Consider the following 27,885-nt stretch of genomic DNA (forward strand, 5'->3'; position numbering starts at 1 on the left):
AATAACTTTCTCCTGCTCCAAACTAGAAGTTGAAACAGAGGGTCTCTGAAGGCAGGACTGTTAATGGGCAGCCTGGGACACCCTCCTCCCTTGGAAAACTGTCCCACATCTAACATTCTTTGGATGCTGCAGTCCAATTTCTCACACACCAATTATTACTGCAATAATCCTCCTTCACCCATCACCCTGAAGCAAACCCAGTTAGCTCCCTCAAGTCTTTCTGACTCTGCTCCCAGAAGGACCTCATTTTAACCAAAACCCCAAGGTTATTTTAAGAGAGGTCAGCAACGTAGCCAACAGAATAAGTGTTTTTCAGCTAAGTACCATGGGCATTTATAAAATAATCTGTGTAGTCCAACAGCTGTTCAGTGCTGGTAGAAGGAAAAAATTGGCAATTAGCCCACAGGGTATAGCATGTTGCCATAGCTGTCCTGTTATCAGCTTGGCTGCTTTTCAAAGCTTGAAGGCAGAGGTTGTTTGCTTTACTGTCACACCTCTGACTCAGGGCTGAAACCACAGTCTCTCCTCTCTTCTCTTTTACCTCTGCTGCTGTCTCTGCTTTCCAGGTATGACGTCTTCTGTTTCCTTTAATCTGAAATATCCCTAGTAAGTATCCTTTTCATTAATCTCTTAAACAATACTAATACATGCCATAAAATATCTGGGATTATGTGCATGAAAAAAATGCTGTGCAAAGTAAGATATTTAAGTTTCCATAAAAATATATTTGTTACCTGTCTAAGTAAAAATATTGCCAAAGCTGGGCTAACAAGAGGGAGGGCTCATAAAACATTTTGATTTCCAGGCTCAAAACACCAAAACTAGCTTGATAAGGATATTTACTTTGAATCTAATCCCATCTCAGAAATATTCATCAAGCAAAAATACAGTAAATACTGAACTGAGCATATATTAGACAATTAGTAAGAGTGCTTAAATCTTACCTTTCCTTGTAGTTAATAAAAATTTGATATAGGTTCTGATCATTTTTGTTAACAATGGAATCATTGATGTCCTGTGTAAGATTCCTGTGAATTTTCACCAAATCCTTAAAAACAGTAATGGGGAGGGAAAAAGCTTTGTAAAAACAGAATGGCTTAAAGCTTTGAATATAAAAGTAAATTATTTTATGTTAGACCCATTAATTTCAATAAATTGGAAAGTAGATCATTTGAGAGTAGAATCTCATTTCGAGGTTTGGCACATCTTCTGTATAGCACAACAAGAAAAGCTAAGCTCTAAGAACTACCTATTAGAGACTAATTTATTCTAGCTTGGAACATGCACTGTTAATTCACCTTTATTTTATAATGATAGTTTTAAAATTAAGCAAGTCAAGTAAACGCATTAGCGAAAAGTTGAAGTAATGATTCATGTCCCTGAGCTGTGAAAAATTATTTCTGTACATTACATTGGTCAATTAGTGATGTCCTAATGCTAAATTAACTGCAATCATAATGAGTTTCCCAATACAGCACACAATTAATGTCTGAGAGAAAGAAAAGAATATTGCAGAAAGATTTGCTCTTTGATTACTGTTGCAACTCTCCTTGCTTATACACTATCATACATAAACTAGAGGAGATTGCATCAGCCTTAACATTGTATGGAAAACTCACAAGAAATTAAGTCAAAACAGGTTTTGAAATAAGTAGTAAGTAGTAAACAGATCACTGGAATGAAAAAGAGAGGACTTTAACAGAGCAAGTCATTGAAGATTATTTATTCCAAGAAATTATATAACGACAAAATAATATTCAATATTGAGTTGTGAACTGAGTTGAAACGTTTCACTTCACACTGATGAAAACTAACAGTACATCACATCACTGATGAGGGTGCAGAATCTTGAAACAGATGAAATTACGTTGCTAGCAACTGTATGGCCTCATCCTCAGAATCTTAAGTTGCAGTAAACAGACATTATTACTGAAATGCTTCCCAATTAATGTATTTGGAACGGGAGCACTTTTTCTAAGGAGCACACAGGGACTCAGCTAAGCAATACCCCTGAAAAACAGCTTAATGCTAAGGGGACAATGGGTCTTTTTGGATGTCTATCTCTAATTCAAATCAAGTTTTAAACTAAACTGAAGTTAACATCATTTGAAGTCAATGCATGTTCCAGCACCTCAGTATGTGTTACATGTACTTTCATCTCTCTTTCTCTCTGTATGTCCATATATATAATTCACAGGCATGCAAAGGTACAGATATAAGTGTGTTTATATATGAGTGCACACATTGATGTAGATGCAAATGCATATACACATAATATAGACAGACATATACAGACACAAATATAGAGACAGCCACACATTCACTTCGAAGAACAGAACTTAGAAATATGAGTGCCAATGAAAGGCACTCTCTTTAAACTGGCAATTTGGGGTAATTGGTTTGGAGGGTTTTTTTCCTTCAAAATGAGATATTTTAATACCAGCAGTTGATCCAGCAAGCATCTTTTAGAGTCTATTTAAGGAATATAACATCACCCTAAGGAAACAATCCTTCACCACAACCCCATAACAGAAGAAAATCCATTCTGTTCTGAGAACACAGCACTTGCTCTTCACATCTCACTTTGCTGCAGAGCTCTGTGTAACAGCTATTTTTAGTTTAAAACAAGCTTCCACTGCCCTCCAGCCTTCCTGCTGAGGAACTGCCACACAGACAAGGTCTGAGCAGACAAAGCGCTTGCAAATATTTTTGGCTTAGGCAAGTCCTGTATTTCTTTTAAGGTTATTTGATGCCTATGAAGTGCTCCTGGAGCTGGAAATAAGCAGCATTTTCTAACAGCAGAATACTGAATGCTGACAACAAAAAGCAAAATAAAACAACCCAAACATGTGCTTATTATGTGTCTCCCTAGTCTAAAATAAATGGGGTTTGTTCTTTCTGAACTTTTGTGATCCTATGCAATCCTTTAACTAGCAGTGAGCGGGCTGACCTCCCTGATTGTGCTTACAGCATTCAAGCCCTTTCTGTACCTTTTGCAGCTGTTTCCATTGACTGGAATTAGGTCTTTCCATAAAAATAAGTCACTATAGCTGGGCACACAGAGCCTTAGGAAAGAGGTTTATAGTAACTTAGGCAGGGCACACCATGCCTTTATTTATAATGAGTGAGAAATACTAATGCAGGACAGAATATAAATTTGCTTTCAAAAGCAAAGGGATCTCTGTGGGAAGCTGATATAATTCAAGAAGACAAGTTAGTTACTGATATCTGTGATAATGTTTTGGACAATTATTCAAAGTGGAGGACATGACAGTAATTAAGAGGCAGAGTGAAAACTTCACCGAGGAAAAAATATGGCAAAGGGTAAGATATCATTCGTATAAGTGTCATAATTTACCTTCTATCAGGATGATGCTGGAACAGCAACCAAAATGTCTTTATAGACAGGCCAGGTTCTCACAGAAAAAATAAAATCCCCAACACCTCCTCCTACAAGCTGAGAGCCTGTTGGACATGCCAGAGATGGCCAAACCAGAGGTGATATTTTACAAGCAGTAATAGCTTGATGTGGCCCGTGGGTCACACTCTGGGGACCCTTTCTTCACAAAGGCCTCATAAAAGAACATTGCTTTCATTCTTCTGTGTTGAGAGAGGCTTCAGACCATTTGTGATGTCTTGCTTTGATGTTAGACAGAGTAAAGACATACCGAACACGTAGCAACTAAAAATACATGTAAATTGTCATACTGTTTTGATTAAGCCAAAAATAAATGACATAAAGTAGCAATCACAGGAACCACTATTGTTTCAGTGAAATAAGAGGTTTCCTAGATAGTTCACAGAGGATTTCCTTATCCTTTCCAGCACCAGATTCGGAATCCAAAACTATGAGTTATGTTAACTTTCAATTGCGTTCAATGATGTAAGAGCCAGGGCAGCTACAAGGATTTGCAGAGTAGCTACAGATAGTCAGTATTCAGTGATAGGTAACTCAGCAGTCACAGCTTTGCACCATCATTAAAATATCAGCATTTATTAGAAGATAATTCATTTCTAGGAATTGTTAGCTTTTAAGGATCAAAAACACTCCAGTTTATAACAATTCATTATCTCACATGCTAATACTATTTATCTTACCTTATTCCCTCAAGCAGAAAAAAAAATTGGTAGTACACATTTCTTTAATCAACTAATACCCACATAAACCCACAGTGCATTGTATTTTTGTATTTCAAATAATCGTTTTGTGCAGTAACACATAACACAAATGTATCACAATCTGCCATGAATCTCATATCTGCTCATTAAATATGCAGTTACTCACAGGAATGTTGATGAAAACAGTATCAAACTCTGATGCTGACAGAAACCTTTTCAATGGCACCATGAAAAACTGAAAGAAAAGAAATTATATATACATTGGCTATTGTAATTCTATCTTCTAGACTGCTATAAAAATGCATGTTACAAGTCTGTAAGCAGCGTCTTACTTTCTCGATCGATTCCAGTGTTTCAGTGTACTTCTCTTCAGTTTGCTTTATTTCAGCTAGACAACAGCTTCTTATGTCATTTTCAGGACATTTCTGCAATTACAATGGAGTCAAGTTTAAGTCATTAGCAGGCACCTAATGGATAACAAATGGGTTTATTTGTTTGGAATTACGCAATTAGGATAACTGCTTCCTGAAATTCTCTGAGTACTGCAGCCTCCAAAGATGACAGCAATAACCAAGAATATTTTAATGTTCAGTTAGCTCATTACTTTAGTGAAATCAAAATCAAAGGAATATTATGAAAAGTTAATGCTTAGACATAAAACACTGAAGTATCAGCGTGTACTTTGGAAGCTGAAATACAAGGTCACATTTAATTTACATCCAGACTGAGAAATCTTATTTAAAATACTCAGCAGTTAATAATTCCATTAAACTTAATGGGGCTGAATCATGTAAGCAACTTTGCACTGCAATAAATATTGGATTCAGTCTAATCCTTGTCCTTATTTACAGTCTTTTCCCCTTTTTTTTCTCAAGGGGAGCTTTCTCTTCAGACACAACAGGAGTATGTCCTCAGATCAGGAAGAGCAGTGACCTCTAAGTCCAACTCACGTCTGTATGTGTGTCTCCAACGAGATCCTGGGATTTTTCCATGTAAACCACCAGACTCATAGGATGTGGAAGTAATTATCAGTAATTACATGACTCTATAAAAATAGTTTACAAGCACTCTTACCCAAGATAGGATTTACAGCATTACAGCTTCAATAAAATCCTATTTCAAATAAAAGAGTAAATAACCAGAAGATGATATGGAACCTTTCATGTCAAGCAAGGCACAGAAGGTCTGGAGATATTAGAGGTCAGGGTGGATGTTTGACACAGTAACTGGATAGGCTCTTGTAGTTAGAAGCAATAACAAATCCAAAATGTTTTCTCCAATAATAATAAGCAGTATCTTAATAAGCAACAGGACTATAACATTCTTTCTGAAGCCTATTTACCAATTTGCAACATCCTTCAGCATACCCCTGGTTTTATCTTATTCATTTTCATGCAGTGTAGAGAATTCCTATGCTGCACATAGACCAGATGACTAGATGTTGGTCAAATACAGGGAGAAGGAGGAGTAGAAATTTAGCACTTTCGTTCTTTCCATTCAGAAAAAAAACACTTTTATCTTTTGAACAAAAGAGTTTTTCTCTTCTAGGAACAGCAGAATTTCTAGACTGAAATTTTAACATTTAGCTCCTGGCATGTTTAAGAGCTAGACTCCTTCCACTCCCTCTCTTCTGCCAGTCTGACACACCTGCTAAGCACAGAGTAAGCCACACTTACACTGTCCACACAGCTCCTATACAGCTTGGCCACCTTAGAGTGGGAAAGGTATTCCTACCACCTCAACTGCACTCCAAGCTGCAAATCATACAGGTACATAAAGCTTGGTCACTGCTTTGGCTTTACCCTTCTCTCTTTTTCTCTGTGTGAAAACCAGCTACAACCAGCTTCTACAACCAGCTTCTACAAGTGGAACACAGCTTCTCACTCTCATTTAGCGGGTGCTGCAATTTCAGAACCTACTCTTGAAAACCCAATTTGTGCAGTTCTTCATTTTCCCTCAATGAACGTTAAGGCTCCATCTTTATCAGATGCAGACACAAGTAACCATTTTGCAAAAATACAGTCTGATCAGAAGAATTGTGCTTTGTGAGCATCATCATGGTCACTCTCATCTCAAATCTATCATTTCTTTTGCACAGGGAAGGAGATACTGTCACAGTTAACTGTAGTTAATCTCTATAAAGAATTAGAATATAACATTATTTAGACTTTCAGCTATTCTTTACCTTTAGCTCAATACTGACCAAAATGTTTGCAGTATTTGTGCAATTACAGAAGTTGCTGTACTAAACAGTTTATATCCACTTGCAAATTTGGTGAGTTTGTTTTTCATCAATACTTATATGAGCAATGCAAACAAATCCTGGCATTTAAGTTAAAACCATTCACTTCAGTTAGTGCTCACCTAACCCAAAGAGATCACTAACAGAGACACTTCCAGCAGAAATTGACATATCAATTTTTCTATCCATACCCCAAACATCTAGAACCTGAGTGCAACAAACAAAAGGAAAGAGGAATAAGAAAGTGTGCGATACCACCAGTACAGGTAAGAAAAGCTACCTCTGAAGTTCAGCTACTCCTGGAGAAAACTTGGTGGAACAGTTTACTTTGCAACATAATAATTACCTAATGATCAATAAAACATGGTTGAATAACAAAACATGGTTGAATAAGCAGGAAATTCATTATTTTGAAACAATTCTCAGTTGGCCTTGTTAGGCTAGTTGTTCAAACTATGGCTGAAATAATATCATATACAATGATTTCACAAAACTGTAACAATTTTGGAGGTAGGATACTTTCAAGTAAGCAATTAAATTTAAAATAGCTAGTAAATTTTACTACTCAAAACTACCAAAGTATTTGCTGTATTTCATTTAAAAATCACTTTTTTAAAAAGCTTACTGTAGATAATGTTTTCCCCTTTACCCAAACAGCCTGCAAAGTCTCACATGGGAGATAATGCTCTGCACATGCCACCTCCAGATGCAGCTGAGCAGGAGTGTCACTGAAACTATCTATTAAAAACATCATTTCAGCTTTCAGAAAGTTAACTGCTATTGTTCCAAAGTGGCTAGGAACTGGAAAACATACAGGTTGCTGTGCTGCTTCATCTTTCATTAGGTCTTCATAAACTTCCCCACCTTCATCTTCTCCATAGACACAATCATACAACTCCTCATCTTCCTCAACACCAGTTTCACTGAAAAAACAAGACAAGAAACAAACTGTGCAGCACAGACAAAGTACCACCAGCTCTGCAAGGGACTACTCATGGAGAAATTTCTACAGTAAACAAACAGATATTAATTAATAGAATATCTAATGAAAGTAACTCATTAAGGAAAATTAAGCCTATTAATTTTCTTTTCCCAATTCATTTAAAATACATTTTATAAAATCAACACAATACTGAAGACTACATGAATTTAGAAGCACATAGGAACTAAACCAGACAGCAAAAGCAACACCTCAGGACAGTTTTGCCATAAGCTGCAATCCAGCTGCCCTCTTCTCCTTGACCCTTTTCCCACCACTACACTGGGATGTGGGACACTGTTACAAGTCTTCTTCCTGCCTGAAGAAAGGACTGTCCAGGGCAAAATACACCGAAGACTGCAGAGCCAGGACTCAGGCCCTGTACCTCACAGCATAAACCAGAATCTGCGGCATCCCATGCAACCTCCAGCTCCACCAAAATGAAAGAAGGAACCAATCAAACTGAAAATCAGGCAGTTCTGTGAGACCAAGTATGCACAAGTGATGCCCTCCAATTACCCAGACTGCAGAAATAAAGCAGAAAGTCAATGCTCAACTCTACCCTCAGCTAATTCAGCTTCATTACAGTCAGCCCTGCTAGAATGCTTCCTACTTTGTGCTAGGACTGTATCAAGCCCATAATATCTTTCATTCCTATTTCTTAGGGTATGTCTACAAAAGAATTCTAAAGATATTGAAAGTAGTGGAGTCACAATAACAGTACAGAAACTGGATCAGATATGCTGACAATTTTGAGGTTTTTCCTGCTGGAAGACAACGCTGAAATCCTTCAGAGTAAAACCCAACAAGTTAGTCCAGCATTTCACTTCCCACCAGCAGGGATGGTGTACTAGCAAACACACTCATTCCACCACCTCTGCTCCAGGGAAAAAACCTGGTAAACAAGCAGAGTAAGGATAGAAACATTTAACTACTACAGATCTTTCTGACAAAAAAAAATTAATTTTAAATTCTTTAGACACCATTTAAATTCAGGGACATTAAATTATTTTCAAATAAACTTACTAATAATTGAGGGAAACTAAAAAATGTGGGCCATTTGCATCATTCACTGGCACACTTATTCTTGAATTGCTTCCTCCACAATTGAGACACCAGGCAACTATTAAATTTTCATTAATAATATTCATGATTTGTTGTACAAGAAGAGTTACGAATCAATTTCTTTGGTATGATTTGTTAGCTTTTCTTTTTTTAATTAAAGAAAAAGTGTCTGATGAAAATTGTGTCTGCCTCACAATGCTGAATTTACATGCCCATTTGAGAACCGGTGGAAATACTGTTTTCAATCAGTTATAATGCCACTACATCTAAGAGATAAGGACATCGCCTTTTGCCCACTGGGGTCTCAAAGGAGACTGCAACTCCTGCCTTCTGCACGCTCTGCTACACAGAGTGAAAAGCAATTATCTGTGAGACAGTCAGTCAGCTGCAGAGGGGAGGACAAGCTTTGCAGGGAAAGTGGTAAATTGAGCAGTGCCAATCATGGTGAGGTTTCCCTTCCTATATAGGCACTGAAGAAACAAATCCCTGGTGTGAACAGCAGCTTCTCTGCCACACTGCAGCAAGAGACATGCAATGAGTGCTGGTGAACTCTGAGCCTTGGAACAGTGAGCTCTGACCTAGCTCTTGTCCAACAGGATTCCTTACGGACCTTCAGAGGTCCCAGCCATGGGACACAAGAGTATCCTGATAATCCTGCAAACACTTACCCAGAAGAGGTAAACACACTCACATTAAGAATTTCACTGACTTTAGGGAAAAGAGCCACTTGAATTATGATCCAAACATGCATTTTCTTTGCAAGTTCAAGACAATTTCCTTGAGTCCTTAACAAGTGATATTGCAATCTTCTTAAAGCATTCTCATAGTACTGACAGGTAATTTAAAATGCATTCTTTACTCACTTTGCTACCAGCACCCTCTATGAAACACTTTGCTTTATATACACAAACCTATCATAATAATTCAAAAAAAGTTTTCATAATTAATTCTTCCTGGTCAGCATGATGACTAACAAAATATTTACAAATTAAATAAATATTCCATTGTCATTAAAACTATTTGTTCCACAACACAATACCAACAATAGCATGCAACTGAAAGACAATATCTGTAACTAATTTATTTACAACGTACTCTATTAAATCAGGAAGACCTTTGTAGATATCTTCATCATCAATGCTTTCTTCTGTAGGGAAGGGCCTATAGAAAGAAAAATAGCATTAATTACAGATACCACTAGCCTAGTCATATAGTGTGCTTCTGTTTGGCATCCAAAATCTTCACACAGATTATTGTATGCCAATGTGTTTATATGTTCCCTCCTTTCTCTGATAAGCAGGATATGTGTATTTCTATTTCATTATGTAGATTGACAATATAATAAAAACCGTACTGGACACACTTGTTAGAAATCACCGCTAATACACATTGTTGACATTTTTCAACCAGAAGAAAAGCATGAAAACTTTCAGCTTTGGTCTGGTTGTTTGGTTTTTTGTTTGTTTGTTTGTTTGTTGTTTTGTTATTGTTGTTGTTGTTTATTTTGGAAAACAAGAATTTCACAAACTTGGACAATTTTTCTGATTTTTTAGAAGGAAGGAAGGAAGGAGGGAGGGAGGGCAGGGCAGGGCAGGGCAGGGCAGGGCAGGGCAGGGCAGGGCAGGGCAGGGCAGGGAAGGGAAGGGAAGGGAAGGGAAGGGAAGGGAAGGGAAGGGAAGGGAAGGGAAGGGAAGGGAAGGGAAGGGAAGGGAAGGGAAGGGAAGGGAAGGGAAGGGAAGGGAAGGGAAGGGAAGGGAAGGGAAGGGAAGGTAAGGGAAGGGAAGGGAAGGGAAGGGAAGGGAAAGGGAAGGGAAGGGAAGGGAAGGGAAGGGAAGGGAAGGGAAGGGAAGGGAAGAAAAAAGAGAGAAGAGAAAGAGAGAAAGAGAGAGAGAAAGAGAAAGAGAGAGAGAAAGAGAGAAAGAGAGAGAGAAAGAAAAAGAAAGAAAGAAAAGAAAGAAAAGAAAGAAAGAAGAAAAGAAAGAAAGAAGAAAGAAAGAAAGAAAGAAAGAAAGAATAAAGAAAGAAAGAAAAGAAAGAAAGAAAGAAAGAAAGAAAGAAAGAAAGAAAGAAAGAAAAGAAACCTCATTTTTGTCTTTACATGAATCAGCACTGCATCACCTTGACTTCTGACCCCTGTGTTGCCATGATCACACCATCCTGCGCTAGCAGCTGCTGCCCCGTTCACCTCCTGGCCCAGCAGTACACATCACTCTGGCCCTTCAGCGAGGGTCCCGGAGGCAGAGACAGCTTTTGTAACTCCTCAGGGGGCAGAGCCTTGCTCAGCTGCACCGTGGCTTACAGCTAGAGAAGCTCTTAGTGAGGACACAGCCCGTGCTGCCTCTGACCCCTTTTCCACAGAGCACACACCAAGAGACATTCCTGCCACCCTTCCCTACGCCATACCTTATTCCTGTGCCGAGGGCAATGGGCGTGCGGGAAAGCTTAGACAGCGTTTCTATCACCTGCACAGGAGGGGAACACAAACTACCATTAGTCGTCGAACAGAAGCGATAAAACCTTTTGTTCTCTCTTATTTCATTATCAGCGGCACTACTTCAAATCAAATTACATAAAGAGAGACCCAACCCGGCTGTGCCGAGCTCCCAGCCGGACCCGGCCGCGCTTGTACCCACATTTTGTCCTGCCGGCAATGTTTGTGTGTGCCCCGGCAGCCGCATGAGGAAAGGGCCGAGCGGCAGAGGGAGCCAGAGGCCGCGGCAGCAGCGCTGGATCCGGACACAGCCCAGCCCCTGCCGGAGCCGCACCCAGCAGCCACAGCCCTGCCCGAGTCTGGAACACCCCAGGGAACACCTCATCCTCAGAGCACACCCTCATCCCCAGGGAACACCCTCATCCTCAGGGAACACCCTCATCCTCAGGGAACACCCTCATCCTCAGGGAACACCCTCATCCCCAGAGAACACCCTCATCCTCAGGGAACACCCTCAGAGCACACCCTCATCCTCAGGGAACACCCTCATCCCCAGAGCACACCCTCATCCTCAGAGAACATCCTTATCCTCAGAGCACACCCTCATCCTCAGGGAACACCCTCAGAGAACACCCTCATCCCCAGAGCACACCCTCATCCTCAGGGAACACCCTCATCCTCAGAGCACACCCTCATCCTCAGGGAACACCCTCATCCTCAGAGCACACCCTCATCCTCAGGGAACACCCTCATCCTCAGAGAACACCCTCATCCTCAGGGAACACCCTCATCCTCAGAGCACACCCTCATCCTCAGAGCACACCCTCATCCTCAGGGAACACCCTCATCCTCAGGGAACACCCTCATCCTCAGGGAACACCCTCATCCTCAGAGCACACCCTCATCCTCAGGGAACATCCTCATCCTCAGGGAACACCTCCTGTGCCCGCTGATGTTACACACAGAGCCAGGGGAGAGCATCGGGAAGGGCAGAATACATGGACACGGTCACATCCATGGAGTTGTTTTGCTGGTGATTGAATTAATGCAAGACCTACTGTGCCTCTGCCTGGCAAGTCCTCTCCTCCTGTTTATTCACATATGCGACTCTTGTTTGTTAGAGAGAGAAAATGACCCAAAATGACACCCTGTCTGAACTTCCATGCTTCCAATGACAAGGTTTCTCCTGAACTCCCCAGAGGTTTCAGTCAGTATCTTTTCAAATCAAAGAGAAATTGCCAAAGATGGTTTTTATCAGCAGTGTCAAAATTCAGCACAGCAATTCGACGTTTCACAGGCATTTGGGAATAATCTCTACAATCTCAGTTGTTTTTATTTTTGAAGTTCTAATTACAAGACTACCATGACTGTAAAAGAGAGAGCTAAAAGTGCATCTCTCAAAGGAAGGAAAATTACATGTTTACACAGGAGAATGATAAAGTAAAAACCACAGAGAAATATCACAAACTACTACAGCTTAAACTGAAGTTACACAGCCTCCAGAGTGAATCATATTTCATAGGCAGATGAGCAAAGTTAAGAATTAATGCTAGATTAATCCTGTGAAGGCAACATTTGGAGTTCATTTAAGCTGCTGTGAAAATTAATGCCACCAAAAAAAATCTCATTTTGCCTTACAGCAAAGAATAATAAAAACAAACAAATATGCCATTAACATAATCAAAGATGGGGGCACATATTTCCCCTCTGAACAGAAGAAATGCATCATGGTCTAGAATAAGCTTTCGAAATTGTGAAGAAAAGTTGATTGAATAAATGAGAAAATTAATTAAAAACTATTTCACATTAATCAAAAGGTCAAAAGGGAAACAGGACTCCTTTAACAAGTCTTACTGTTGCAGTTCTGGTTTCTGTAGCAGACCAGAACCTGCCCCTGCACACCTGCAAGAATCCCAGCTGCAAGGAGAGCTGAGCCACACGAGACAAGATGCTGTGGGATTCAATGGCAAAATGATCCCTCCTGACACATGGGTGGGCATTGATTGCCAAAATCACAGGAGGCTTAATGGTTCTCAAAATAAAGAGGGGCAAGTCTGCTGAACTGAATATCCCTCACTTGTTTCAACATGATATTTCCCAGCATACAAAAAAATCTTTTGCAAACTATTCCACCCACACAGACCCTTTTCCTTAGAGGGATTCTAACTTATCTAGCATAATCAAACCCAGCAGATATATGGCTTACTCTTCACAGCTAATTACAGTTCCTTCAAGATAACACAAAAAAAAAAAAAAAAAAAAAAAAAAAAAAAAAAAAAAAAAAAAAAAGTTGTAGAAACAAAATTACAAATTTTAGGTGGGTAACTAGCAAACATTATTCCCAAAGTGTAGTTTGTCAAGTTACATTTTAGAGCTATCAACATGAACACGAACAAAAGTAAGGTTTATAGATATGAGGAATAGAAAAACTTTTTCAGGAACTGATGTGAAAACTTGGAGGGGGCGGGCACAGAGGCCCACAATGACACCCACACACACTGGGGAAGCCAGAGAAGCATTTACCAGAAAATGTGCAGAGAAAAGGACAGAGAAAGGAACTGTACTACTAGAGACAACAGAAGACTTCAAAAATCTTCCCTGCTCTTAGAACAGAAACCATTGAGCATTCCAGTCTCTACTAACAATGAGAACACAAATTCAGCTTCCACAGAGTAAAAGATAATGCTTACTCCTTGAACCACTCCTCTTAAACCACAGCTTAAAACAGCACTGTCAAGAAACAGAACCGCGTCTGCTGAGGAGCATTTCTCTTACAGTTGTGGTTTCCTTAAAGAATTCTGAGAAAATGTCAAGAATACTTACACCAGTAATCACACATGGAATTACCACTTCTGGTCAACACACTATAGCAATATCGCATATGTGTACATGTATTTGCTCCAACAAAAAGCCAGGCAAAGCAAGATTCTCCTCCTTTGGTGCTGAGCCACTGCAGAAACAACTAAGAGTTCCCAAATTTCAAGGTCGATGGGGATGACTGCTGTTAGGTATGGGCTGAGTTGTCTGATAACAAACACAACTTCAATAGTCATTCAGCAAAACAAACTTAAATGCAGCAAAATGTCCGATTTTCAATAACTGACAAAAGAAAGACTCTGGAGTTTTTCAAAACAGCACTAGTTTGAAGCCCTATACAGGTGATATGAGGGAACCTATAACATTGTGCAATTCTGAACTCCAAAATTACAATGTACTATACAAAATAAATTTAGCACTTTGCATGTACTTTTTTTGCTTTGCTCTCCTCCTTTCGGCAGAGCTTTAGTCCCTTTTATGCATTTAACCCCAAATGATCACCCAGCTCTTTTCCAAAGCGAGGACTCTGACAGATGCTCCTGTACTTTGAATGAGGCTTAACTGGATCTTAATTTAAGTGCAAAAGTAGCACTCCTTGCTTGTACAAAGTCCAGAACAACAGGGATTCCATGCCTGATGCTGCTCTGCAAAAACCAAAGGTCAGCAGAGCTTTGCACACACACCACCACCAGGAACAGTCAGCAAAAAAAAAAACCAGGTACTGAAAATTCCTAATTGACATTCTGGCCAGCGACAACACACCAAAAAAGAGAAACATTTATATTCCAAAACATCCCACAACCACTACATTCCATCACACCGAAAAGTTCAATAAGTCTATGATTTGCCTGCAGGCAACCTGACCCTGGGAGATGTTAGCCAGAGGCTTCCAGGCATAAACCTCACTGCACCCAGCCCAGCACAGCTCCTCTGGGACACAGCTCCTCTGGGACACAGCCCCCCTGGGACACAGCTCCTCTGGGACACAGCTCCTCTGGGACACAGCCCCCCTGGGACACAGCTCCCCTGGGACACAGCTCCCCTGGGACACAGCTCTTCTGGGACACAGCTCCTCTGGGACACAGCCCCTCTGGGACACAGCTCCCCTGGGACACAGCCCCCCTGGGACACAGCTCCTCTGGGACACAGCTCCTCTGGGACACAGCCCCCCTGGGACACAGCTCCCCTGGGACACAGCTCCCCTGGGACACAGCTCTTCTGGGACACAGCTCCTCTGGGACACAGCCCCTCTGGGACACAGCTCTTCTGGGACACAGCTCCTCTGGGACACAGCTCCTCTGGGACACAGCCCCTCTGGGACACAGCTCTTCTGGGACACAGCTCCTCTGGGACACAGCCCCCCTGGGACACAGCTCCCCTGGGACACAGCTCCTCTGGGACACAGCTCCTCTGGGACACAGCCCCTCTGGGACACAGCTCCCCTGGGACACAGCCCCCCTGGGACACAGCTCCCCTGGGACACAGCCCCTCTGGGACACAGCTCCCCTGGGACACAGCTCCCCTGGGACACAGCCCCTCTGGGACACAGCTCCCCTGGGACACAGCTCCTCTGGGACACAGCTCCTCTGGGACACAGCCCCCCTGGGACACAGCTCCCCTGGGACACAGCCCCTCTGGGACACAGCTCCCCTGGGACACAGCTCCTCTGGGACACAGCTCTTCTGGGACACAGCTCTTCTGGGACACAGCTCCCCTGGGACACAGCTCCCCTGGGACACAGCTCTTCTGGGACACAGCTCCCCTGGGACACAGCCCCTCTGGGACACAGCCCCTCTGGGACACAGCTCCTCTGGGACACAGCTCTTCTGGGACACAGCTCCTCTGGGACACAGCTCCTCTGGGACACAGCCCCCCTGGGACACAGCCCCTCTGGGACACAGCTCCCCTGGGACACAGCTCTCCTGGGACACAGCTCCCCTGGGACACAGCTCTTCTGGGACACAGCTCCCCTGGGACACAGCTCCTCTGGGACACAGCTCCCCTGGGACACAGCTCCCCTGGGACACAGCCCCTCTGGGACACAGCCCCTCTGGGACACAGCTCCCCTGGGACACAGCCCCTCTGGGACACAGCCCCTCTGGGACACAGCTCCCCTGGGACACAGCCCCTCTGGGACACAGCTCCCCTGGGACACAACCCCTCTGGGACACAGCTCCCCTGGGACACAACCCCTCTGGGACACAGCTCCTCTGGGACACAGCCCCTCTGGGACACAGCTCCTCTGGGACACAGCTCCTCTGGGACACAGCTCCCCTGGGACACAGCTCCTCTGGGACACAGCCCCTCTGGGACACAGCTCCCCTGGGACACAGCTCCTCTGCACTGCCTGGCACGAGACAGAGGTTAAGCAGGTCTTTAGAAGTCACATCAAAGTCTCACTTGCTTCAAGAAGATGTGAACATCCAAGTTTGTTTTACAGTACATAGCCAGTTTATGCAAAATAGGACACGATATTCAAATCTACGGCGCTGGAAGAGGAAGCACACCTCAGCCCACACCCTGGTGAGTGGCTCTGCTCCTCATTCATGTTTCAGGCACTGCGGGCAAGAGCAAAGATTTCACACTGTACATTAACTCTTTACTTCATTAGGAACTATAACAGCTTTTTTGGGTTTTGGCTTGATAATTATTATGGCTTGACTTGACTTACAGTTGTAGGTCAGACTCTCCAGTTTATGTAAGAACTTTCATATGCCTTGCCAAGACATTATTTTGTAATCTCCTGCAGCCATAGTCTTCAGTTAATCACATCAGATATTCCTGTGCCTGCTTACAGCAGCAGTACACTAGAGGGACTATTTTACTACTTTCCATAGCAGTAGTGTGTCTGAGTTTAAAATGTCCCTTTCTAAAGTATTTTAGTGGTGTCTCTTTTTAATCTTGTTTCTTTAAAAAGACCTTGCAAATGATGCAGTTAAAGAACAGATTAAGTACATTTCAAAAGTACTTTTCCACTTTTAGAAGAAACAGAAGTAAATCATTTTGCAACTCACTGTCTCCCCAAACAAGCAATAATTCCATGATACTGACAGCTGCTGTAAGGACTGTGCCATATTTATATTTCTGATCTTTACCTAAACTGAAAATTTTAAGCGATCAACAAATATTGATGGCAACAGTTTCATATCTGATGCCAATAAAACCTAGAAAGACTCACTTGTGGTTAGATCATCAAAGCAGTTACTTCCATGCAAGCACTTAAATCATGGGGTGATGCTCTTATGAGGCCAATTTGAAGTGCCACGTATCCAGGACACTTTGAAGCCAGAACTGCCCACATGCTGACTGAGTTCTCATGAAGCTGTTTTCACTCATTCACCAGACTGGGGAGGAGGAGGGGAAAGAGAAACATCGTTTTATAACTCGCACATAAGATGAAAATGCTACATATAAATATATTCTCAAATGATTTATATTAAGAAAGGTTTATCTTTTACTAGTGTAGCATTTACCAGGCTCTGGACAACCCTAAATCAATTTGGAACAGAGGTGTATGGGTAGCAGTTGGAATACATATATTGATTAATATGTATTAATATTGTACACTAATCCATCATTAACTTTTGAACCAAAAGACCTTTAGGATTTAGTACATTTCCATTTTACTTGGTTAACAGATGAAAAAAAAAAAAAAGAAAAAATAAAATACATGAAGCTACAGAACTCCAGGGTGATTACACAGCTGCTGATCTAATGAGTATATTATTCCAAGTAAAGCGTGTTCATAAGTTAAATTGAACATTTTCTCTCCATCTGGGTACCGTGTCAGTAGTCCATGTTGGTTTAGGTTAGTTTTAATCAAGCCACAAGCCTCTAGGGAAGGAGAAAGGATGAGGGCTTTTCAAAAAGGCAAAATGAATGAAAACTCCTTAAAATTAAAGGAAAGGAGGAGGGAAAAAAAAAAAAAAAAAAAAAAAAAAAAAAAAGAAAAACCACCCGCCCACAGAGAGAAAACTAAAAAAACCGACCTACAAGCAAACCTTTGGTTCACATACTGGCAACCTCTAACAGGCCCTTAACAACAAAAACCAGGTTTCAAATGCCAGCTGTGCAAATATGCCTCTGCTAAATACTGTTGTGGGATGCACTGAAGTGTCAAAGCCATACAGACACGAAGATGTGCAAGACAATTTAGAGCCTTGGCACCTGCACCAACACCTCCTTAGGAACAGGACAGACTGCAGACCTGCAGAAATGTCATCATCTGTGTTTCACTGCACACAGCTTCATGTGTAGCTAGATCCTGATTTTCACCTCATTCAGAGAATGGAATCCAGGCTTTAGGTGTGGAGCGCTGATCAGTGCAATCCAAAGGAAAGGCACAAATTTCCTTTCCACCGGAGTAATCACCAGCTGTGGGCTACTGCCTGTTTTCTCACTGACACCACCTTCAGCCATCCTGATTCATGCTGATCTCTCACTGTCCGTGTCCATTCTTCCATTTCCACTGACCTACACCCGAAGGAAACACATCTGAGGACTACCTCATCCCTCTTTCCCACCAAGGCTTAGAGCTGGCACAGGAGCAGTAAGGAAAGTACACCGACTGTCCCAGGGAACCAGGCAGAAAAATTCACAACCCCCAGCCAAGTCTTTGTGACTGACAGGAACCTCCCAGCAACTGCAGAAAAAAGATTCAAAACCAGGTGCCAAATGCTTTCATGCAGAGGCAGCAAGGGTAGGAGTGCTGTAAGAGCTGGTTTTGGCAGTCGTGCACATTTCCTCTGAGCACTGAGCCCCAGCTGTGAGAGGAGAGCTCCGAGGTGTGTTGTGCTGCAGGGGGAAGCCCGGCTGGCTCTGGCCATGCACACCTTCATACAGCCATTGCCCTAGGGAAATCTCATCTGCCATGCATTCTCCCTAAGGTTAGTGTCTCCACAACCAAGTGGCAGGAAAGGTTCTCCAGAGTGGGGTGGGAGGACCCAAAAAAACCTCCTGGGTGTTGCCGATCTGTTCGTAGATAAGCTAAATACAGAGATGCAAACCGCTGGGACTTCAAAAGCCCTGGGGAATCAACAGCTACAGAAGATGCAACTTTTTCTCCAAAGTCTTCTAAGAAGGAGAGGTGAGCCAGGCAGTTTGGAACCAGGAGGGCAGACAAAGCTTGTAGAACACAGTTTTTACAAACCACTCAAAGATATGAGGATAGATGACCTGATGTCCAAAAGGACAGGTTGATGCTAAGAACATTTACCCCATTTTACACACTGAACATTTTAACTCCTTTTATCAGAAGTAACAACTCTGACCATGCAAACTCTGGAACTAGAACAGTGGAACTGTCTGACAGAACTGCACATGTGAATCCTAAACATTAAAGGAGCAGTGCTCCCTGGGAATCTGTAAAACTCAATACCATGTTACAAGAACTATAATGAGCAAGTCTTGACTAATCAATATCCAACAATGGACACAAATATATAATTTTTTTTCAAACTGCGTTGTTGGGGAAGATGAATCAGGGAAACCTTATAAATACGATTGCTTAGCAAAAGATTCTGAAAATATGAAACCTATAATTGAAATAGAAATGAAAGCTTACTTTGAGTTGTAGGATACTGAGTCTTAGTTACTATAGAACCTGAAAACAATAGCCTAGCTAGCTGAAGGAGAATCCCTTTGGATTGAACAATCCCTTTCTGCTGGCTGAGACATCCAAAGGTCAATGTAGCAAAACAAAAGTCTAAAGAGTAGCTTTTAGAGTTTAAAATATAACACAGTATGGTAATGTAGTAGTTCTTATAGGCTGTACGTAGATTCTATCGGATTTTGTGTCTTGTGTTGGTTGGTCACTGAAAATTAGAATATTCATCACAAAAGGATATAATGTATTGTAACAAGGACCCCGCTCTCTTACCTCTTCCTCCTCTCCTTCCCGCTGCTCTTAGCTCTCTCTTACCCTTCCTCTTCCCCCTGCTCTTGCACTCTCCTGCTCTCTTTCTCCTGCCCTTTGCTCTCTCTCTCCCTTCTCTCTCAGCTCTCACCCTCCTGTTCTTTCTCCCTCTCTCTTTGGGACTCCCCTTCAGCTGAAGCTGGTGGCTGAAGGAAGGACCCTTTTACCCATGACCCTGCAATAAACCCACATGTTCTAGAATATACAGGTTGGCAGAATTCCTTTTCCCAGCCGTCCGCGGATTGCCTACAGTGCGCAAAACCCCATTTTTGAAATTATAGGTCTCTGCTGAGGTTACAGTCAGTAGCCCAAAAGAAAGAAAGGTTCCCTAGATAGCTCTGTTCCTACAGGGAAATGAAGAAGTTTAAATTGCACAAGCAGCACAGTCATGCTCATCCCTTGGTTCATGTTGTCTGCAAAGCCAAGACTCCCTAACGCCAGCGTGGAGGGAAGGAGTTTGAGCAGCTGCTTCCTGTCTACAGCTCGTGGTTTTGATTCTTTGAATACCTCCCAGCCCTCACCATGCCTTCTGGGGTGTTAAGCTTGGGACTGGTATTTTGGTTGGTGGTTTTGTTTTTTTTTTTTTCCTCTATTTAAGATCTTGCTTAAAGAATGACAATCTTACTTTAAGCATTGCTGTGTTATAAACACTGCAACTTATAAGTGCAGGCTGCCTCAGAGCATGCTGCTGTTCTAAACATGGAATTGGAGTTTGTCCTTTCTGGTGAGGTTATTACATTTCAGGTTTTGCATGGAGGGCAAAAGAATACAAAAGGATATTGCTAGGACAGTACTGCAAAACCTGTCTGCTGTGAAGTCATCCCACTTCCCTTCAGAATAAACACTGCAAGGATAAACCTATACTTAGAAACAGCATCTTCGAGCTGTATTCAGCTTTGATCAAGTGCTTGTTTTCACTGCTTTTTGAGCACTCTTACTGACAACACCATAATTTTTACTATTTGTATATGGGTCATAACAGTAATCAATCATGAAAGAAACGGCTTTTTCCTGCATTTTAAAACATGATATTTTAATTATTTTTCTTAACCTAAATGTAAGCATTCCCTTAAAACCCCTAATGACTAAACAGGGAGTTTATCAAAGGTGTTCACACTTCGGACATGTGCGGGGGGGCGGTTAATTGGAAAGGATGTAAATCAGTGCTGTGTGTTTTCCAAAGCTACATTTCTTTTGTGGCTGCCTTTTAACAGACTTATTTTACATTTTTTTGAAAAGAACAAGCAAATTCTCTAAACTGCAACCACCAGTTTGTACATTTTATGTACACATTTTGGATGTTCGTGACCTTGGATGTTTAAAATTAGCATACAGATATTTTAGAAGAAAATTAGTGCTCACATATTGATTACTGATTGCACCTCCAATAATGTTTTAGCTATGCATCCTGCAGTTTAAGTGACATGTGGTTTCCTCACCCCCACTGTGTTATTTCACTTTAATATTTAAACAGATTCGTTGTCAATTTTGATCCTTGCAAGAACAACACTCAGAGGAGGCTGTGCAATGGCGTTTTTCTTCCTCTCTTCTGCTAAAAGCAGAGGAAGAGTTTTTCTTCCTGTCTTGGGTGCACCAGTCACTTCCACACTTCTCCTTTTTCTGAGTTTACTTTAACCGTTGACTACACAAATTGAACTAGTGTATGGCTTTGCCTAGTAGTACCAAGTCACACCTGAACCATGAACTGAACGTACTCCAGGACACAATCAATGAAGACAGGAATATTTATTAGGCATAAATGCACACTGTATATCTGCAAGGAAAAAAAAAATCCTTTTTACAGTGCAAAGGGAAGTGAGTTGTTCTCTTTGCTGCAGTTACCCTCCAGCTGGCTCACAGTGGCTCACAAAAGTCCACAGCAATTTTTCAGGCCTCAGACTCTTTGGAGGTCTCTCTACTAGAAGAGACAAGGGGTTAGATCAGTCCAACAGAAAAGCATTTGCCTCCAACACTACAAAAAATACACAGTAAACAGGATGGCATAACTCAGACATTTCACTTCCATTCATTTTAAAAATCATTAGCTTTGACGTGGGATTAAAAAAAATTAAACTTGAGAAGACATTCTGCAATGGAGGTGGCATTGTCAGCTTCTACTAAAACTTGGTAAGAGCAGTAGTTTGGTTTTCTCCCTAATCATCTGTTCATTTAGATTAAAAAAAAAAAATCTCAATTATACTTGTAGTAGTAGAACAAAATATGAAGAAAAATGCATTCCCATCATGTTTGTACTCAATTCTCATTGAGTTGGATCCATATACTGAAAATTACAAAATGAATGAAAGAAACTAACTTGCTATTTTTATTTTTTACTGTTTAATTACTGCCTTATTACCTTGAACATGCAGCAGCTTGCAGACTGTATTATCTAAGTGCTACACTTCCAAAATGCCACTGCAGAACTAAAGAGAAAGTGGAATTGACTCCTCTCTTTTTTAATATGCTTTTTTTAAATGTTGCTCTTTAGCTTTCACTTGTCTGGAGGTTGAAAACAACATTTTGAGTTCGTAAAATATGTGATGGGGATCTTAGCATATATTTTAGATGTAGATACTGTGGTAAATAAGAGCAAACCAGAGATACCTATCATTAACCATACAGTTGTATTTACAATTAAGATGTCTCCTGGAATTTCACCAGCTCTGCTGACTACAGAAACTTTTGTCCTCTGCTTTGTGCTCTTCACCCACTGTTCTAACTCAACTCTATGGTAATGCCATAAACTACATTTGAGAACTGATAAGCAAAGACAGAGAGAGGGATAGGTTTCTTAGTGCGCTATTCTGAAGGGCAGGTAAGGTCCACTGCTTATTTCCCAGCTCTGCCAGGGTAGAGGCAGTGATCTCTGACATTAATATTGCCTCTTAGAGCACACAGGACTGTACCTCACTTTTACTCTACAGGGTTTAAAGGCATTTCCAAGTATTTGTTGTGGAATTGTGCTTAAAAACATTTGTGAAAGGGCACTGGGCTGAACACATCCCAGACTGGTAACAAGTCATAAAGCTTTACCTAAGGCCAACTTCAGTCCTCATTATGATAAAAACACCAGTAGCACATACGAGTTCAATGAAACTCTTGACATGAATTTAGTTGAGTATTTCAGTCCAATACAGTGAGTCCAAACCAAAACCAATATCCCAAGCATTATTAGCCCTGCTCCAGTCTATCTCAGCAGCAGCGTACAGTGAGCAAATGCAAGAGCCAACTGCAGGCAAGCAGATGCACCTAGAAAACACAGCAGAAAAGGTCATGCTTTGTGGAAAACAGGCTCCCACATCATTTGTAGTCTGTGCAGAAAGGCATTTTTGGGAGATAAAATTCAGAAAGAAATATATTGCAATTAACCAACGTTGTATAAGTGGTTTTATCAAACATAGAACATGAAAGACAAACCTTGTCTGATACCAACGTTCTTCCAGCATTTTGTCATAGATATTATGGTTTCAATGAAAGGCACTATTTGTGCTAAGTGTTACATTTTTATGGGTCAAATGTCACAGGGGGAGATCTAAAATTCAAAGTTGCAATTCATATCCAGCAGCAAGGTGAATTATGCCTCTACCTTCTTCATTTTTTACATCAAACTTCAAATCTAGAACCAAGATCAAAATATATACAAGCTGATGAACATTAAATTGAGTGGAACGGCCTCAACGCTGAATTTTTTAAAAGTTATTCAGCATTACAGCTTGTGATTTTATCCCACACTACCTAAAATGTTTCTAAAAATTGTGTTCCTCAACGTATCTTCTTTTTTTACTTGGCAGGCACTAATTTGACTGCTCACAGGTATTTCCAACAGCACAAAAATTCCCTTACTGCACTCATACCAAAAATAGTAGCAATGACACAGCCTCAAAACCAGCCTAACTGCAGCAGATGCATGAAATATAATCTTCAGACAACAGCAAAGTCAGAAGATTTGGAGAGATAGAAGTTTCAGGAAACAAGAGAGATGTCAACAGGAAAAAGACATGAGAAAGTTGAAGGAAGGAGAATGAGGCATTAGAGGAAGAGGAAAAATATCATTCAAAAGGCTTAATGTAGTCAGCTTCTGAAAGGGTTTGAAATTAAAAAACCATCACCACAAAAAGTAGAAAACAAGGTGAGGAAACTGAAACCAGACCTGTAAAGCAAATGAAACATAAAATGAGAACAAAGAAAGTAAGAGTTCCCTCCATGGTAATTTCTTTAAGAAAAGAGAGATGATCCATGTTTTCCACCAGAAGGAACAAAAATATCAATGCAGGAACTTTGTGAGCCAACACTGTTGGCTTGTTGTTGCAGCTGAGGTACCTACAGCATGAGAGCACACACAATGGAGATTTTGTGAGGTGTCTGGATAAGATGAGGACAAGACAGTCCAGATTTAGATTTAGCTTTTGGAAACTTTCAATTACTGCTGTTCAAAGATAATACAGCCATTAAAACCAATCTCATCCAATGCTTTTATACTACAGAGAAATGCCCTTAAGACCTGCCTACAACAAATGATAGTTATTGATTTTATATTAAGATGAAGGTCTAGTTGTTGGTCAAAATGAAGCGTTGCATATATAACAAACAGGCCGGGCTACTGCCAGACAAGTTTAAGTTTTCAGTGGATTTTTGATTACTGATGGACTTCGGATTCCCACTGTCTGAGACATGGTCTTCCACCTTCATAACAACTCCTACTACAACTCATTAAGATCCAACAGAGCAAGCAAGGAAAAGTGCTTCTGACAAGATTCTCAGCCTTGCTAGTTCAGGGCTCCTCTGTCTGTGAGAAGCTGCACAGAACGGGCACTTTTCCCTTAAGACTTTAGTCTGCCAAGTGAACTAAGATGGATCAGTTTAAAGCCATCAGAAGGTCTGAGGCACCCTGTCAGATGGATTCTTTCCTACTGGCCAAACAGCTTTGAAACTGGGGTACAGAGTCACAACATTTGCTTGAGAATGCTGACTTGGCTTTAACACTTCGCCTTACACTATTGTGAAAAACGAGATTCACTTTTTTTAGGTAGATTTTAAGAAATAGGTTTTAATAAAAGATAAGACAATTAGGAGATAAGGAAAAAAGCAAAGTATGGTTGGTTGGGTGACTTGACATTCAGCCAAGTCCACAATCGGCTATTTCAGAGGCTTTCTTTAAATACCTTTCTATTGTATCAATCTGTTCAATATTCATATTTTCCCATAAACTAGTTTCCATATTCCAGGGACTGTTTTGCACGGCCCCTCCTTGGGTCTGCCTTTTTAGAGCTGCGTGTTTCTGGGCTGTGTCTTCATCATCACCTTCATCATCACCTCCAGCTCGGGCCTTGGTCCGTGCTGTCTTCAGATGGGAGATGCTGATAGCTGGTGTATCAATAGCAGGGTCTTCTTTACATGTTCACTGGATGTTATCCCAGCCAAACAGACAGTTTAAGGATTTACTATATCACTGCTACCACTATGTCTCATTTTCTTTACTAACAGCAGAAATAAAAACTTATATCCTTACCCCAAAGTTATTAATCACATAGCACACATCTTGCGAAAAGCCAACTTTATAATAGGCGTTTATAACACTATCAAACAAATTTATAACTGAATTCCCCTTCATAGGCAGAGTTCTACACTTGCAAACAAGCAAAGAAGTAGTCATTAGTCTGGTACCATACCTACCAAAGCAACCAATTTCACTGCCTGAGCAAACTGTTTTCAACATGCACAACAAGAGCAAAACAAGAGTTAATGTCAGTAAATTTAGATTACAAGCTTCATATTTTTCATCGAGACACCCCAACAGTTCATATATGCATATATTGATCAATATATGTTACAAAGCAATACATGAAGCATAGACAGTTGCATGAACTATCTTGCCTAAACACTTGACGACTGCATCACAAACTGACTACTGCCTAATGTCAACTTTCTTCAAGCAAATAAGGCTCTAATTAAAATACACAGCTTAGTTAAAACCTTGGTTTGACAGTTTCCAAACAGATGACAGTATCTTATAGCTTGTAAATCCTAAAATAATTTTATTGAATAATTTGTGTCAAAATTCTCAGTTCCTCCTCACAACTTCACCTTTGGAGGGGGGGCGGGTTTCCACTTAGACAAAGGAAATAAAACTTCGTCAGATTATCAGTGCTAAGAACTATTTTTTCCTTTTCTGAGTTTTGGTGGTGCAAGACATCAAAGACTGTTCTCACTGTACAATAAGAACATACAAAACATGCTCTGAATTAGATGCAAGAGGAAGCCAATGAAACCAAATTGAATATCTCTTCCTTAGAGGAGAAAAATTAAGGAAGAGACTCTCATATTCAGGTTCTAAAAACTGCAGCAATTTCAGTAGAGCCATAGTTATCTTATGAGCAGAAGGTACTTATCTGCTCTGCAGAAACATCTGAAGATGCATTTCAATAAGCACAGGAATAATAAGACCAGTCTTCCAGCAAAACCAAGAGACAAAACAAAACTCCAGAAACAAACCTGAAATGTATAAATGGAAAAGGCCCAAGAAGCACTGCAGGGATGGGGATGCACACCAGACTGCAGGGCAGAGTGCTGAGAAAGGGCAAAGAATGCAGGCAGCAAAGGAGACAAAGCAGTGATGAAGAGTAAACAGCAACTCAGCACAGAAAATCAGTTTAAACATTAAGTGATGAAGGCCTAAGTAGGAATGATCAGACGGACTGCACTCTTTGGGTGTCAGGCAAGGGTGAGCACAGGGCAGCACCAAGAGGCAAGTGTGGAGGAAGGAAAACAGCAGTTCTGCTGTCCAGAGCCTGTGGTCAGAGCACGCTGCTACTTGCTGTGGTTATGGCTTTGTTAACTTTGAAGTCTCAAAGTGGCACCTTTTCCTAACATTTAGCAGACCGTTCAAGACAGAGGTGAATTAGTCCCTTCCACAAGAGAAACAGATATAAGGAATTCCCTAAAAGCCCCACGATTTGAATAGAAATATTCTCATACACTCCCATTTAACTCTGTATCCAGCATCAGCACGGTTAATCTACTCTAATTAATAATACACACAAAGGTAAGATTTAAATTCAGTTTTGTTGTGACTCCTACAGATTCCAAATTCACGCCACCCAGTTGTGGGTGGCAAATCTTCATCAAAAAAAAACCCCAAAAATGTAAATGCCATTTACTTTGTAAAAGTTCAAAACTCCAAGTACATGTTATGCTCAAGTTCCTTCACTAAGTTTTGGCTAGATGCTTGCTAGATACAGGAAAATTACTCTCTTTCCTAGGGTCTGAAAAAGAGATGAATTCATATTCCGATTTACTTCATTTTATAAGGAAATGTCTATAGAAAGAGAGACAGTATTGAGAATTTTATATCAGATGTCTCGTCTAGAATCCATTTTTTCCATGATAAAATGTGTTAGTAATATTAATATAGATTAAAAGATTTTTTCTAATTTAAAGCAAATTTGTACTAATTTGGCCAGGAAAAACCTGTTTGTTTTCTAATATGGTGTGATCATGCTTTTAACAAACTTTTTTTGGCCACAAAAAACACAACTGAGAAAAACCATCTTCTATCCAGTCTCTAAGTTAGCATATACAAAAATGTGGCCCTCACCATTTTAAAAATGGTATGATGACATTTTTAATCAGGTGGTTTAAGAACTTTCATTAACTTCACTGAGTTAATTGAACTTCAAGATTCCTAATGAAGCTTGTTTACCAACATCCAGATTGTTTCTCACAGATCACAGACTGTGATTTAAGGTACATTTAAGGTACTTATTTGGTCTCAACTTTCCTTTTAGTTAGCTGAAAAACTCTTCCCCAAATCAAAACACTAAAACTCAGAATAAACCCAGAACTACATCACTCAACAATATTTAGTAGAGCAAATAAGTTCTCAGAGAGACTGCCATATACACAAGTGCTTAAATCTCAACAAATGTTTATATGTGTGTATATATATATATTTATATATAGTACTTTTTAAACAAGCTGGTGGTGACCAAAAGATACAATAAAATCAGAAGAAACTGCAACAGCCAAGTAAATATAATCTTAAAAATGTTCACATCTATTCTTGGCTAGCCACTTGTTTCAAACAGCTATGAATTTATTACTTATTGTCTAAGTGAGGAAAGCATTTGAAAGAAAACTTGAGGGTAAAATAGATATTAAGAAATTAGGTCCTACTCCTTGTTCCACTGCTTTTGAAGGCATGAACACATTGTATGGGATCATCCCACTGCATGGCAACTACAACCTTTTATCAGGACTTTGACAGTGATACTATTTAGACAAGTCCACTGTTTGAACAGGGCTGCCACAAGCTTCCCATT

The 27,885-nt window shown here is 40.7% G+C and overlaps 1 protein-coding gene across 3 annotated transcripts in view; it reads right to left on the reverse strand.

Moving 5' to 3' along the window:
- VAV3 (vav guanine nucleotide exchange factor 3) overlaps positions 1 to 27,885 on the reverse strand; it is a 155,120-nt gene that overhangs the window by 88,479 nt on the left and 38,756 nt on the right. For all 3 annotated transcript variants that reach the window (XM_066324575.1, XM_066324574.1, XM_066324573.1), the window contains exons 3-8: positions 10,809 to 10,867; positions 9,501 to 9,566; positions 7,176 to 7,284; positions 4,452 to 4,544; positions 4,286 to 4,354; positions 945 to 1,048 (exon numbers count right to left, since the gene is read on the reverse strand). In XM_066324575.1, the coding sequence (XP_066180672.1) occupies positions 945 to 1,048; positions 4,286 to 4,354; positions 4,452 to 4,544; positions 7,176 to 7,284; positions 9,501 to 9,566; positions 10,809 to 10,867 (500 nt within the window). The remainder of the gene's footprint in view (positions 1 to 944; positions 1,049 to 4,285; positions 4,355 to 4,451; positions 4,545 to 7,175; positions 7,285 to 9,500; positions 9,567 to 10,808; positions 10,868 to 27,885) is intronic.

This window comes from Sylvia atricapilla, chromosome 9, assembly GCF_009819655.1.
Source record: "Sylvia atricapilla isolate bSylAtr1 chromosome 9, bSylAtr1.pri, whole genome shotgun sequence".
Classification (NCBI taxonomy): domain Eukaryota; kingdom Metazoa; phylum Chordata; class Aves; order Passeriformes; family Sylviidae; genus Sylvia; species Sylvia atricapilla.